Genomic DNA, 15,779 nt, shown 5'->3' with positions numbered 1-15,779 from the left:
TGTTTAACATGAAGAGCTGAATGTGTCAGAGACGCCCACTTCCCCTGAGAGAGAGAGAGAGAGAGAGAGAGAGAGAGAGAGAGAGTGTGTGAGAGAGAGAGAGAGAGAGAGAGAGAGAGAGAGAGAGAGGGGGGGGGGCTGGGGGACTGACAGACAGAGAGAGAGAGAGAGACAGAGAGAAGAGAGAGAGAGAGAAGTTAATAAAACGGGAAGTGAAAGTAAGACACTGATGGACACACACAAACAGCAGCGGTTCACACAGTCTCCTATAAATGCATGTTTCTGATTGATTAATTATTATACTGTATATTACCAGTGAGAATAATAATTACACTTTAAGATTGGACTTTTAATAATCATCCAAACATCATTAACGTGGACAAAAATGTAAGACTCAACACACTTCTTTTATGTCTTTAAGTTAAATATAATATCATCAAATATGATTTAAATGAATTCACATTAAAGGAGACATATCATGCTTTTAAATTGTTCCTTTTTATATATAAATCATACATTTGTAGTCTATATAAAGCGGAACTGCAATGCTTGGGTCTGAATTCTTCATTATTATAGCTCCACAGGCCCCTTTTCTGATGTGCGTCTGAGAGCAACTCGTTTTGGTGCGGTCTCTTTAAATACAATTGAGACACTTCATACCCCGCCCCCTCTCCAGGTTGTAGTGGTGACACTCGGTTCAACTCCACCCCGTTCGGCCATTTTTGTAGTTTGATAGCAGAGATAGGATTACTAGCGGCACAGAAACTTTTTATTCACACGTTATTAACAAAATGTCAACAACGGAAGACTTGTCCAGCCAGCCTTACATGTTCGAGCCAGAGTCGGAGCCGGAGCGAGATGAAAATGAAGACGACTAACCTGTAGAACAACGTCTTCATATGGATGTATCGCACTGGTGTGTTACTGTATTTACACATGAAACTTTGGTCTTCCGACCTTTTACCACCGTGTCGATTTATTTCGATTAATATGTGCGAGGGAGAGAGAGCAAGACAGCGTCTAGGTTGGAGACAGTGATGTCTTATTTACACTTTCGCCTGGCTCTGAAGAGAGAGAGAGAGCGCGCGACCGGGTCTCTCTCTCTCTGCTCGTTCTTTCAGTTAAACATGCGCCCTTGTCACAAGCGCGGCAGTTTATCTACATTAGACGGTGTAATGAAGCGTGTGGGTTACTACATCCAACAACCGAACATTTTAACTTACCCTCTCGTAACTTCTGCATCCTTTAGCTTGGACTACAAAATTGCAGCGAGAAATAAAAATGGCAGATTGCTCGAAGTGTTGGGCCGGAAGTCAATGTCCTTATTTGGCAGTTCCGCTGCAAATACTGTGACGTAATAGTTCAAAAAACGTCATAGATAACAGAAAAATCTGAACCGGTTGAAAAATATGACCAAAACAGAATATAAAGATATCAACGAAGCACCTGAAGAGAATAATTTCATATTTGCTGTACTTCTAAACACTCCAAATATACAACAAAATGCATTTAAGGGCTAAAAAAGTGCATTTGGCATGATATGTCCCCTTTCATAAAACTCACCGTCTGTTGAGTTTTCCAGCATATCTTTGTTTGACTCTTTTAGCGTCTCCTTCAGTGAATCTGATCTCCACATATAAAACACATCAGATAAAACCTGCTGGAAACCACAAACCATGAAAGAGTGACACTCTTTTCACTGAATCTGAAGTGGCATCAAATTTGAAATGAACTCATTTAGTGGATAAAAGTGTGACATTTCTCTCTGTACATGGACTCTCAGTCAACCTACAAGCAGATTCAATGCAAACAATTAAAATAAAACAATTCAAGTAAAAGGTGAACATAAAGTCACGTGAAAATGTTAAAAATGTAAGATACTCATACAACCACCATAATTGATACATCAGGAAGTTTACATGTTGAGGTACAGAGGCTCAGACCCGTGTGCTATAAGAAGGCAAACGCTTTCTAATCTGAACATCTGCAGTGTTTCTTCTCTGTCTCTCCTCAGATCATCAGAGGATCATCAGAGGATCATCAGCTGAAGTCTGAGTCTGATTGATGCTTCTGTCACTTTAACAGGCAGTTCTGGATTCAGCACCACGGACAGCAGCTGTCAATCAAACTTCAGCATCACTGATGACAGATTAACTACACACACTGGACAAAGAGTGAATGCTGAGAAATGTTTTTATCTGCATCTCTTATTTTAATCATAAAACATCAGCATGAGTCAATGTAATTATAAAGTCGCCCATTATTTGAAATCCCTCATTCCTCCAGATTCACTCTTTCGTGTTAAACACACAGGAGGCACATACATCAGTGTCATTTATAATGAATTAAAATCATATTAATTAGAGCCGACCCACCCTGTCAGCTATCATAACACTACACAACGCTCATGTCAATAACATCAAGACATTCAACAGCCAATTACATTACCTCCGTGAAGTTGGCAGCCCATAAAACGAAATAATCTCCAAAACTATGCCATTCGTTTGTGCTGATTTGTGCCGCAAAAACGAACGTTTGTGCTGGTTTGGTGTTAGAGATATTGAACATAATTTTTTTTATTGTGTGACATCACTCTCCACCCTATGTTGCTCAAATCGCTCCAAACCGGTGTCATTCGTTTGTGCTGGTTTGTGCCGTTAAAACAAACACTGTATCTATTTTCCTGTCGCAGATATAATTTAATTTGGGAGCTGTGACGTCACTCTCCACCCCATTTCGTCTAAATCGCAAAAAAACTGTGTTGTTAGTTTGTGCCGATTTGTGCCGTTAAAATTAACATTGTATCTATAGCACCTCCTTTAGAAATAACAAATATAATTCGGGGCAGTGATGTCACTCTCCACCCCACCTCATCTAAATCGCACAAAACCGGTGTTGTTCGTTTGTGCTCAGTTTGTGCCGGTTTGTGCCGTTGAAAAAAAAAAAAAAAACCTTTTTAAGTACAGTTACCAGTGTTGCCAGATTGGGCGGGTTCCCGCCCAATTGGGCGGTTTTGAATTTGATTGTGCGGGTAAAAAAGGGTTTGGGCGGGTGGACAAAATTTGGGCTGGTTTGGGGTCAGTTAGGCGGTTTTCAAACATCTACATTTTAAAGTCTAATTGATTAAAAAACTAAACTAAAGTGTGCATGTAGTCCATAAAATCAGTCATCATGACATTACTGTACACACACGCGCGCCCATGCAGAGTCAGCTGGCGTTAGTGTTGACATCACCGACGAGCACGCACTTTTAGCCAATCAGTGATCAGCAGGCAGATGCGATTGAGCGCGATAAGTTGTAGCTGTATATTCAAGTGATCGCTAATGCCAAAGTGATAGGCTAGCTATAGCCTACTAAACACAGTAAGTTTTATCTACACAGTAAAGAGTAAGATAGTGAGCAACTCTAAAAACATACACCTGGTGGGAGATAGATGGTGAATATAACTCTGAGGAGAGCACAGTTGAATGACTTGAAATGAAATGAAATATGGGACGTGAAATATGTTCATGGCCATGTGCACACTAACCTAACGTTAACCTTACCAGAGACATCGGCAACTTTTACACCGTCCAGATTGCACTATACTCGACCCTGACAGCTGCTGAAAAAGGTTTGAATCAACGATGAATGAGTTTGACTGCTAAATTCTGCGTTATGTTCTGCAATGTGTACTTCCGAGGGTTAAAGTAATCGGTTCATTTCTTGATTGCCGTTTTGACAGTGTCCATCTGGACATTTTAGTCATATTGGCTAATTCTCCTTTATTATTGCCCTGTTTTGATCTGTTTTCCTGGAATTTTATTTTTTATTTTATTTTATCATTGTTTTTTTGTTTTAAGGAGATAAAAATTGTGCTTATCAACCTTGAATGACATGGTAATGAATTTATCATATTATTTTGGCGGCAGTAAAATTTTGGGCGGTTTTTTCTTGTAGTGGGCGGGTTTTGGTGAGCTTTTGGGCTGGAAATCACCGTCCCAATCTGGCAACACTGACAGTTACATAACTGTCCATCCATCTCGTCTACAAACCTGTCTGGTTCGCTTGTGCTCGCACAGGGCCGCTGCTGTCATTGTTCTTTTCTTTAGATATGGGAATGTTTTAGTTTAGATTTGTGCTAGATATTGATACTTGGTCTTTATATAATCACCAATGCACAATGATATGTAATGTACTGCCACTACTCTAGGCTACGTGTGACTGATGCTTTCATTTTGTATTAAAATAAAATAAAATAACCAATATTTATTTATTTAATTTTTTTAAATTGTGTAGTGTCTTAAGTTTTCTGAATACTTTTAACAGCTTACAGACATGTAAAGTCTTTAGTCTTTTTGTTTTATGGGGTGCCAACATTTGGTCATTATGAGTCATTACAGGTCATTACATTTGCCACTAGATGGAGCTGAAGGTTTAAATGACTCATCTCATGAACAGGACGAACAGGAAATTACAAACACAAAGTCTAAAGAGATTCAAAGAGACTTTATTCATTTAATAACTAGATTTATAAAAGACTAATCCAATAACAAAGCTATTAACAAATAAATTAAAAAAACTCTTTACCAGTGAATTAATCCAGCAGGAAAAAATTACATTTGAACACCAAGACATTTTATAACACACACTGAGCTTGTGCTTCCCTTTGATACTGTCAAAGTCATTCCACATTCAACAGAAGCATTTGTGATATCTATATTTCAAACAACCTGAATAAAAATATTTTTGATAATATTACACAAATTCACAGCATCTCTTTAAGGAGTGTAAAGTGTGTGTCCATCGTTTCTACAGAAACCATTTCCTGTGTTTATGACATACACAAGAGCCTGAAGCGCATCTCGGTTCGAGTAAAAGAATATAAAGAGCAAGAGCCAAAGAAAACCACAGGCTGAAAACCACAAGATAAACCGTTTCTCTTCAGCTGACCGACCACATATATCCTGCAAAACCTTACAAACACATTTCAGCACAGCAAACCAACTCACACTCACTCTGGATCATGTAGAATCTAGTTTGATCTATTAGATAATAGTCATTTTGAAGTTTAAGATTAATGTGTTGAACTCAATATATAAATACATAAAGTATTTTTATGATTTAAAATTATGATTCATCGTGAATGTGGTTTCCACTCTTTCAACAATTATAGGATGTTTACAGATATTCTGTCATTGATTTGTGGCTCATTGTATTTATTTAATTTGATCAGTTTTTAAAAGTAACATTTTTAAACCACGCATGGATCATTTGTGAATCATAAATGTTTTTCAGCTTTTTCCTCATTAAACACAGTAAATGTTGAAGGTGAATTACTGACAGCTCTTTATTGTCTTCTGTTCATCTTCTGTCTCTCTGTTCAGTCTCATGTGTCTCTCTGTGGGTTTCCTGAATATGTCTGTTTGTTCATAGAAAAGAACTAAAATTAGAGCTAGTTGAACCTTCACCTGTTCTCTGTGGCTTTGAGATGGATGGAAAATGGCCTGTTCATCACGCAAACACAAACACCACAGAGTTCATGAAACAGCTCATGACAAAAACATATCCAAAGCCTTTTTCTTATATTTTGAAACACTTTTAATAATAAAAAACTGATAATAATAATAATAATGGTTAAAATCTGACATCTGACTGTGTGTGTGTGTGTGTGTGTGTGTGTGTGTGTGTGTGTGTGTGTGTGTGTGTGTGTGTGTGTGTGAAGGACAGCATCACCTCATCTCAATAAACACTCAGTCACAGTGAATCCTCCAATCAGCAGCAGAGTCAAACACAAAGAAATAATGTTGATCAAAGAGAAATCTGAAAATGGAAACGGAGGTGTAATCACATGTATGAAAAAAAAAATAATTATAATTATAATAATATATAGAGTATATAGAATAAGAATGAAACATTCATGGCGAATATGTAACCGGTCCTACTCGACCCACTTGAGTAGGACGCTAAGAACTGCACTCTCTAGTGTCAGTCGCTTGTGCGCCTCTTGAGATCAGGGGAGTGAGGTTTAGACGGACAGCTTTTACTAACTGGCCTCCGTTACACTCACCCCCTAAACCTCACTCCCATCCGGGTCACGGCACCAAATGTAACTGATCCTACCTGACCCGTTTGGAGCGGGATTCGAATCAGTGTTTCCAGCACAGGAGGCGGATACACTAACAAGGAGGCTAAAGACATCTGCATGTGCAGAAGGCCATGAGGCCTAGCATCCTCTGAAAGGTTCTGAGAGGGATAAGGGCTCCTGCTCTGAACGAAATGGCGAGCTGCTGAACAGTCTGAGTGTGCTCATGGGTTAGCCACAGCCTCATTCTGGGCTCAGTCTAGAACCGCTCCAAGAAAAGAGATTTTCTGTCTGGGTGATCTCTTGGCTGGATTGAGTCTGAGTCCTAGGCATTTCAAATGGCTGAGGACCACAGATTCCTTCCTTCACAGATTCTTCCTCCAACTGGGCCAAGATGAGCCAGGATGTGCATACCCCTTCTGTCACAGGGGGAAAGATGCTGAATCCATGTATAATATACTCGCGAAATATAGCCAAATTGGAGACGTTGAAGTCAGCTGTAGCAGTGCTACAGAGACCACGCTGATCAAAGTCTGCTGGCCGCTGGTCTGCTTGATTGCAGGAGAGCACTCGTTCCGCTGCCTGACTTCTTTAACGGCGAGAAGGCTTCTTTCAAGAATCAACAAGGTAAGTTTTGTCACTGAAGGAGAATAAATCTGATTCCTATGGCGAATATGAGCCCAGCCAATAGGTATGCTCAGATTGCTACACTGTTATGACTGTGGCACTGCGTATTTGAATTAAAGGCTTAAAACATTTTGAGAAATGGGAGTTTTCCCCATGCCGTCTTGCAAAGATGGAGTACGAGTAAACGTTTCGAAAGGGAACCTATATTATTAGTAAACATCTTCAAAAAGATCAGGGACTTACCCATATTAACAGTGAGGGTGACTTTAGTGATGATGTGAGATCCACACCAGTATATCCCAGAATCCTCTTCTCTCAGATCAGTGATGTTTACAGTAAAGACTCCAGTAGAAGCTTCATCACTGAAAGAGAATCGATCATCTCTGATCGTCTCCAATGAAACCCCATCCTTCACACACATGGAGGGTTCATGTGCTTTGCAGAAGCATTTCTGATGTTCATCATGATGTTTGCACTGGATTGACACGTCGTCTCCTTCATACTTAGTCAAGTTCAGCTCTGGAAATATTAGAAATATGAGAACATCAATTCACAGTCATAGTTTCACATATTCAGATGTATAAACCTTCCTCACCCTCATTCATGATGACGATCAGATGAGTGTAAAGATAATTCACGTCTCTCTCTAATGTCACTGCACACCAGTATTTCCCAGCATCCACTGCTGTCAGTCCAGTGATGGTCCCAGTGAAGACACTTGCAGTGACGTCATCATTCAGAGTCAATCTGTCAGTCTTGGTCTCTTTCTCTTCTCTCACAGTCTCATTGAGAGTATTTCTATCTCTAGTGGAGCACTTCCCCTTACAGAGAGACTTTGACTTTGATTTATAGATTGAATCATAAGGGCAGAAGATCTCAGCAGATTCTCCTTCACGTCTCACTACTGGAGCCACTGCAAACAAACACAGACATTTAACACACATGATTCTGAATATACTGTATTTACTACAATGAAATCACCCGAATTCACTCACTGATGAGGTCGAGCTGAATTTTGGTGGTCAGGGAGATGAAAGTCAAATGTGTGTCTCTGGTTTCTGCTCCACACCAGTAAACTCCAGCATCTCTCACGCTCACATTACTGATGCTCACTGTAAAAACTCTCTCTTCATTTCTCTCAGATGAAGGACTCATTTCTGTCACTGCAGATGTGCTGATGTTTTGACAGATGTGATTATCATCCTCTTTGCAGAAATGAACTTTATGTTCCTCTGGGATCTGACAGGTGATGTTGACTTCTTCACCAAGATGAACAGATTCAGTCACAATCTTTGCATCTGTAATCCAAAAGAAATAGCATAAAATCTGATCAGATACTTCATGCATGGCAGATAAAGTATTTGCGGTTCCTCACCGTCTCTGACGTCCAGCTGAAGTTCAGTGAAGCTCTCAGTATAGTGAGACACATTCACTCCACATCTGTATGTTCCTGCATCTGCAGCTTTCAGCTCTCTAAAAAACACCATCAAGACTCCTGCTCTGGTGTCGTCATATAAAGAAACATCTCCATTCTCCATCCATTCATCCTGAACCCCTGGATTCTTCCTCTCTGAACATCCATCTGATATTTTACGTATGTATTTTGGCTTGGTTTTGTGTTGAGGATGTTCACACTTGATCATCATATGACCTCCTGAGTAGCCAGTTGCTGTAGACACTTTATCTGTCAATCACAAATATCTGACTGAATCAGTGTCTTCATTGAATGTGACATGTAGCAAATACAGAAGAAGCAAACACTGAATATGTGGAATTTACTAGATGACATTGATAGATTGATCTATTCACCCATAATGTGCAGATGAACAGTATTAATAATGGAGTAACTGTACGAGTGTCTGTAGGCTGAAACTCCACATAAATAAACTCCTCCATTATCTGGAGTCACAGCAGTAATTTTCACACTGAAGAGATTTTTCTGTTTCTCATCAGCAATACTAAATCTTTCTTTCCTATTCCATGTGCTGTAGATCGTCTCAATAGAGTCTTTTCCTTCTTTGAATATGATCTTGGGATCCTTTATATGATTCTGTGAATATTCACAGCTGAAGGTTGCAGTTTCTCCAATTTTCACCATCACTCTCTTTGACACTTTACAATATGAATCTGTAATTCAGAAAAAAAGAAAGAAATAGATTTCTCATATATAAAAGCTTTGAAATGATCAATAGTATTAGTAAACAAAGACTTTGATCGTATGACTGACCTTCTTTCACATTCAATGTCATATCGATGGACCACTGGCCTTCAACCCCAATCTCGTATCTTCCAGCATCATGTTGATTTAAATCTCTGATGTAGATCATGAGTTTTTCCTCATTGTTTTGAAACAGAGTGAATCGTCCTTCATTAATCCATGCATGTTTCTTATCATACAATATAGTTTTCCACTCAGATAAATTGTGCATGTATTTCACAGAGTTACTGAACCAAAACTTCTGTGAATCAACAAGAAGACTTCCTCCAGAATATCCAGTGACACTGACGCATCTCACTGCACCTGTCAATCAGATTGATACTGTGATCAGAAACCTCATGAACAGAAAACAGCATCATTACTGCAGTGATGAAAGAGAAAAGCTCTGACCTGAGATCAGGGAGAAAGTGAAGAAGATGAGGAGGATCTTCATTGTGAGTTGAGTTCAGTCTTCTTTATGCTGAATGTTCTCTGTGTGCGAGAGGGCTGTTAGAAAGGGTTTTTATAGTATGACATTGTATAGACCTCCTATGACTCAGAACTAAATTAAACACTGAGAAAGAGCGCCATCTGGCTGAAGTTACAGTTACTGATCTCAGTGTTCTTGTTTGTATTAGGGATGGGCATTTTTGTCAATTTCTCATTTCGATCATTAATAAGTCTAAAATAATGAGTTGTCGAGGGGCGGGGCGTGTCCGTCATGGAAATTCAACATGGTTGTATAATTAAGCTGTGAATATTTCAATTCAAAACATTTCACACACATTTTCATTATAAAAATGCAATAATCCATATTCACATTTCAGACTTCACTTCACCAAGATATTCATTCAGTTTAAAAAATACAACCTATAATATTCGACAGACAATTTTCGGTCCTTTTTTTTCCCGTGTTAACTGGGTCCATCTCACGCTCTCTACACCAAGTGGAAACACATTCCACTTTAGGCCGTACAATCTCCTTGTGGAAGGAGCTCTGGAACTGAGTATGGTCATAACCACTCCAGCCGACAGGCCAGCCTCTAGGTACTGAGCCCCCTCAGGGGCCAGGCCCAAAGTTTCCACAGGTTTGGTCGAGGTTGAATATTGAGCCCCCGGCCTGTGGAAGCAGGTCCCTCCTCAGAGGGATCTGCCAAGGATGGCCTGCCAGGAGTGCTATGATGAAAAGTATACCCGGGCCGGCCAGAACTAGAAGTAGGCTGACCCCATCTCGACGGACCCTCTCCAGAACTCCCGGGAGCAGAGCGATCGGGGGAAAAGTGTACAGGCGTATCCTCGGCCACGTCTGTACCATTGCATCCAAACCCAATTGGGCTGGATGGGTGAGAGAAAACCACAGTGGACAGTGGGACGTCCCTTGAGACGCGAACAAATCCACTTGCACTGGGCCGAACCTCTCGCATATCGACTTCACCACCTCAGTGTGAAGTCTCCATTCCCAGGGCCTCAGCCCCTGCCTCGACAGGATATCTTGCTCTCTGATTCTGGTCCCCTGGGAACCCCTTGGTTTTCAACCACCACTGCATGGCCCTCATGTGCAGCAGGCCGAATGGAATGACGTTGGACGCTGCTGCCATGAGCCTTTACACTCTCTTAAAATGTTTTACAGTGATGGATTGGCCTAGCTTTATACTGGTAACCGTGGCCAGGATGGACTCGATCTGTGCAGAAGACAATTGTGCCCGCATCGTGACCGAGTCCCACGCCACTCCCAGGAATGTGGTTCTCTGGCCTGGTGCCAATACGCTTTTTTTCGTGTTGAGTCCCAACCCAAGGCTCTGGATGTGGCCAAGGATGACATCTCAATGCCGAACTGCCAGCTCTTGTGACTGGGCCATAATAAGCCAGTCGTCTATATAATTTAGCACCCTGCATCCATGCATTTGGTAAGCGTGTGAGGGGAGAGAGCTAGGCCGAACGGAAGAACCCAATACTGGAACACTTCGTCCCTGAAAGCGAACGAAATATCTAAATAAATAAATCTCATTGGGCTAGATTCACTGTCAACCTGAAAATGCCCACCACCATTGGACCAGAGCGCTGTCAATCATTTACTATCAACCTGAAAATGCCCACTGCCATTGGACCAGAGTGCTGTCAATCACTGCTTGATTTGAGACTTGCACGAACAGGAAGCACAGTTAACCCCTGTAACCCCTTCTCTATTGTGTGCAGGACCCAAGGAACAGGGGCGTGTCTAGAAGGGGGGCACGGGGTGGCACCCCCCCCCCCCCCTCCCCTGGAATATGATTGCTGAACACAAAAGAAGATAGAGTGAAGAATGTCGGTAACCAATCAGTTGATGGACCCCACTGACTTCCATATAGTAGGAAAAAAATACCATGGCAGTCAATGGGGTCCATCAACTTTCTGGCTACCAACATTCTACAAAATATCTTCTTCTGTATGAAACTCATACAGGTTTGAAATAACTTTAGGATGAGTAAATTATGAAATAATTGTCTTTTTTTTAAAAGTGAACTATTCCTTTAATTGTTTTTTGTTAATCCACCTATCTGCAGCAACAGGTGAAAGTCAGATCATGAGCATTTTATGCATTTTCTTATGTTTCACCTTTGCAGCCAGTTCACGTGATATCACTGATTGACAAATTGGCCACTGATTGGCCCCCCTGACTGGTTCTTGGTCCCCCCTGTGTCCCCCCATTTATAAAATCCTGGAATCGCCCCTGCCAAGGAGAAATATTTGGCAGGTCTTGCCATGCTTTGAAATTTTCTACAAAGGGAACCAGCCTCTCGAGACTGATTTTGGGTATTATTTGAGATTAGTTCTCGATCCCCTGAAGCGGAGGACCGGCAGGGAAGAATCGAAAAGGATTTTCGACGTACGCTGCTCATTTTAATTCCTCAGAATTAAATGCAGCCATAAACACTGGATACGTGAAACACGGTCTGGATGGTGAACCCCAGATAGCAACATTGTTTCGGCCCGGATCCGGCCCACATCTGGCACTTGTGGAATGCGGATCTGGCCCACATGCGGCGTGGAATGACGGCACTTGGGCGGACCGCTCCTGTTTGCCAGATCTGGGCCACAAGCAGGCCATAGCAATGCCACATCTCAGCCAAGAGCAAAGAAATAAACCAGAACTGGACCTTATCTGAGCCACAAAGTCTGTGTATATTAAATATGGAGTCATTTCAGCCTTAATAAGCCTGTTAACAAGCAGAATCACTGAAGGAAAGAAGAGAACAGAAAAAGAAGCAAACAGAAACACAAAGAACTACAACTGACTTCAGACACAGCCTCAGATGAAATCAACTGAAGAGAAAAGAAGACATTAAATCTGTGAAGATCTCAGCAGAGGAGGATTAAACAACTCCACAAACAGCATTACCAGCTTCACTTATTACTAACCAGACTGACTTTATTTCTGTCAGACGTCTGAAGTTTTTATTGAGAATTAACAGAGTTTTAACTGTAATGTGTTTCTTTTTTAAGTCACCATAACAGTGATTAGTGTTTCCATTAGTTGGGCTCTTAACTCTTATTATATCTTATGTTTTTTTTGGCAGCTGTGACAGTGTGTTTGTCAAACACATTTGCAGCAGCAAAGAAAGCTAAAGTGAAACGAGATCAGGTGATGATGGTTACCTGTTGATGGTTTTAATAATCATCATGAAATAACCTTTAATCACTGATGTTTTGTGGACTCTAACAATTGTGTTGATCCATTAATATTTTCACATATATTTCAGCAATATTATAACAATCGGTTAGAAGACATTATCAATCATGAGTACGAAAAAGTCAGTTTAATATGACACACACAGACATCAACAATCAGCGTATGAATCTCAACAATGGTGACAATCAAAAGTACCTTGCTGCAATGCATGCTGGGTTACAGCATAGTACAAAACTCCCAGCATGCATTGCAACATGAATAAATTATGCAGCCGAATTGTCCTATAATTTTGTTTGATTCTAAATATTTGCTTTTATTTGTTGCTGTTGTTTTTGTTATGAATTATTAGCTTTTCAGTGATGTTCTGAATTAATCTGTTTATCTAAATATTTGTGATTGTCACCATTGTTGAGATTCATACGCTGATTGTTGATGTCTGTGTGTGTCATGTTGAACTGACTTTTTCGTGCTCATGTTTGATAAAGTCTTCTAACTTATTGTTATTATATTGCTGGATCTCATGCTGCAGTAACACAGGGTTTATGATGTAACAATATTACTGGATCAACACAAGTGTTAGATTCCAAAGACATCAGTGAAACAGGCTAATTCATGATGACTATAAAATCATCACCAGGTAACCATCATCACCTGATCTCATTTTACTTTAGCTTTCTTTGCTGCTGCAAATGTGTTTGACAAACACACTGTCACAGCAGCCAAAAAAGATAATAGGTATAATAAGAGTTAAGAGCCCAACTAATGGAAACATGAATCACTGTTATGGTGACTTTAAATGAAACACATTAGAGTTAAACCTCTGTTAATTCTCAATAAAAACTTCTGTAGACATCTGACAGAAATAAAGTCAGTCTGGTTAGTAATAAGTGAAGCTGGTAATGCTGTTTGTGGAGTTGTTTAATCCTCCTCTGCTGAGATCTTCACAGATTTAATGTCTTCTTTTCTCTTCAGTTGATTTCATCTAAGGCTGTGGCTGAAGTCAGTTGTAGTTCTTGTGTTTCTGCTCGTCTCTTTTTCTGTTCTCTTCTTTCCTTCAGTGATTCTGCTTGTTAACAGGCTTATTAAGGCTGAAATGACTTCATATTTAATATACACAGACTTTGTGGCTCAGATAAGGTCCAGTTCTGGTTTATTTCTTTGCTCTTGGCTGACATGTGGCATTGCTATGGCCTGCTTGTGGCCCAGATCTGGCAAACAGGAGCGGTCCGCCCAAGTGCCGTCATTCCATGCCGCATGTGGGCCAGATCCGCATTCCACAAGTGCCAGATGTGGGCCGGATCCGGGCCGAAACAATGTTGCTATCTGGGACTGAATTAAAATATCTAACTTCTTAAAGTCAGTTAATATTCCATCATTTTAATTTCATAGAATTAAATGCAGCCATAATCACCAGACAATACTGCTTTAATATTTATTCATACGGTCTCGTAATCTACGTGCTGCCTCTGCAAACATGAGATTCGAGTCGTTCACAATATATTTGGCCTTCATCTCTCGAGAAGAAAGTCAACGGGCGCGAGGCTGAAACACCCGGAAACGCATGGCTGTGTGCGTTGAGATATTTCTCAATGAATGCATGCCTCGCACCCACACAGAATCTTTATTGCAGAGTAGACCCGTAATCTACGCGCTGCCTCAGCAAACGCGAGATCTGAGCCACTAGATTCTATATTGCAATGCAGACCTTTATTTGGGACAATTCTTATGGGACAAACAACACCAAATAGGACAGACAATTTGACAGAGAGCGCTTGCTGAAGAGCAAAAAGCTAACTCTGTTGTGTGCCGGTTTTGTGCAAATTTCAGCCCCCTGCCAAATTATTACCCCCTTGTTGAAGTCAGTACCTGATTGCCTAATCCTAAACCCACCCCTAATCCTAACCCCTCCCCCCGACTAATCCTAAGCCTTGCTCTGATGTCATGCTGACGTATGTCAAAAAACTCTCTCGAGCGCAAGGCGGACGTGTCGGATTCTGCAGTCGAGCGCGGTTGCTCTCCACCGACTGCTAGTGATGGGAAGTCCGGTTCTTTTCCGCGAACCGGTTCTTTCGGACAGTTCGTTTCAATGAACCGGTTCAAAAAACCGGTTCACCAGTTCTTTTACGTCATCACGTAATGACGTCAATTCTATCATCCCGGCGTATAAATATACATTCAAATAAAGGCATTTGTAATCATAACTTCAGTACTCATCGTCATAATCATCTTGGATAGGTTTCTTACATTTACGTTTTGAAAATGAACCCTGTAGTAGGCCTAAGGCAATGCGCAAACGCGGATGTTTTACATGTCTTAAAGTGAATAAACTGGTCTTCATCATTTTTATTTTATTTGCAATTAAATAAACTTACATTTCGCCGAATTCGGCCCCTCATTCAAGTCATTGGTTCACCCGTGCTCATGCAACAGCACAGCACATAGACAGTATATAAACACAGCATCAGTTGGCCAAAAGAAAGTTCGGTTCAGAGACGGTGCGATCACGCATGCGCAGTCTCTCCAGCTCATCGGTTCTCCGTATCGAACGTGTCCGAAAGAAACAGTTCTCGGTTCTGTGCTGGTGATCCGAGAACTGCTGCAACAACCAGTTCTTGACTCGAGAACCGTAGCATGCCTGTGTGTGAGCTGAAAACTACTGAAACCTTACTAGGCTAAATCAGTCGACAAAACTAAAAACTCGATGCATGTCTCCAGTATGTTTAATACGTTATGTTTTTATTAACACATTATAAACATTTGCACCCTTTAAAACCTTGGAAAGAGTTTAGGCTACGTCAAAAAACGTATATCACCTTACTTAGAAATTAAATTATCTGTTCCTGAAAATAATGTTTTAGTATAATAATAAATGTTTAGTTTTATAATCCATTCATTGTTTCCAATCTTTAAAATAATACAGTGAAAAGGCAGTAGCCTATGTGATAAACATGTTTCTAACATGTTTTATTTTGTTACACTTATTGATGTTCAATAAAATACTTAAGAAACATGCATTTCGTCCCTCTGAAAAAATTGCACGCATGCTCATCGGTTCTCCGTATCGAACGCGTCCGAAAGAAACAGTTCACAGTTCTGTACTGGTGATCCGAGAACCGCTGTACCTGTACGTTCGGCAGTGCGCGCATGCTCAGTATCTGCTCGTGCTCATCACTTCTCTCAGCACAACATGTCTCAGTTCAGTGAACTGTTGGATTTACTG

General features: G+C 40.7%; 1 protein-coding gene across 1 annotated transcript; it reads right to left on the bottom strand.

The window, feature by feature from the left end:
- Positions 1-4,549: 4,549 nt before the first annotated feature.
- Positions 4,550-9,412, bottom strand: LOC311280767 (polymeric immunoglobulin receptor-like). Its single transcript, XM_084393193.1, has 9 exons — positions 9,301-9,412; positions 8,920-9,213; positions 8,502-8,819; positions 8,068-8,376; positions 7,688-7,990; positions 7,288-7,605; positions 6,936-7,211; positions 5,717-5,803; positions 4,550-5,402 (listed from the first exon to the last, which is right to left on the bottom strand). The coding sequence occupies exons 1-8, from the start codon at positions 9,341-9,343 to the stop codon at positions 5,718-5,720; spliced, it is 1,947 nt and encodes a 648-aa protein (XP_084249319.1). The 5' UTR covers positions 9,344-9,412; the 3' UTR covers positions 4,550-5,402; position 5,717.
- Positions 9,413-15,779: the final 6,367 nt, after the last annotated feature.

This window comes from Rutilus rutilus, assembly GCF_951802725.1.
Source record: "Rutilus rutilus genome assembly, chromosome: 2".
NCBI classification, from domain to species: Eukaryota; Metazoa; Chordata; class Actinopteri; order Cypriniformes; family Leuciscidae; genus Rutilus; species Rutilus rutilus.
This window is presented reverse-complemented; position numbering and strand designations above follow the sequence as displayed.

What these genes read in the sequence shown, in the direction of transcription:
- LOC311280767 (XM_084393193.1), bottom strand. Translation starts at nt 9,343, where the DNA reads ATGAAGATCCTCCTCATCTTCTTCACTTTCTCCCTGATCTCAG. An exon ending in CACTTTCTCCCTGATCTCAG is followed by an intron (nt 9,214 to 9,300) that starts GTCAGAGCTTTT and finishes TCTGATTGACAG; the next exon opens with GTGCAGTGAGATGCGTCAGT. An exon ending in TGTTCATCTGCACATTATGG is followed by an intron (nt 8,377 to 8,501) that starts GTGAATAGATCA and finishes TGTGATTGACAG; the next exon opens with ATAAAGTGTCTACAGCAACT.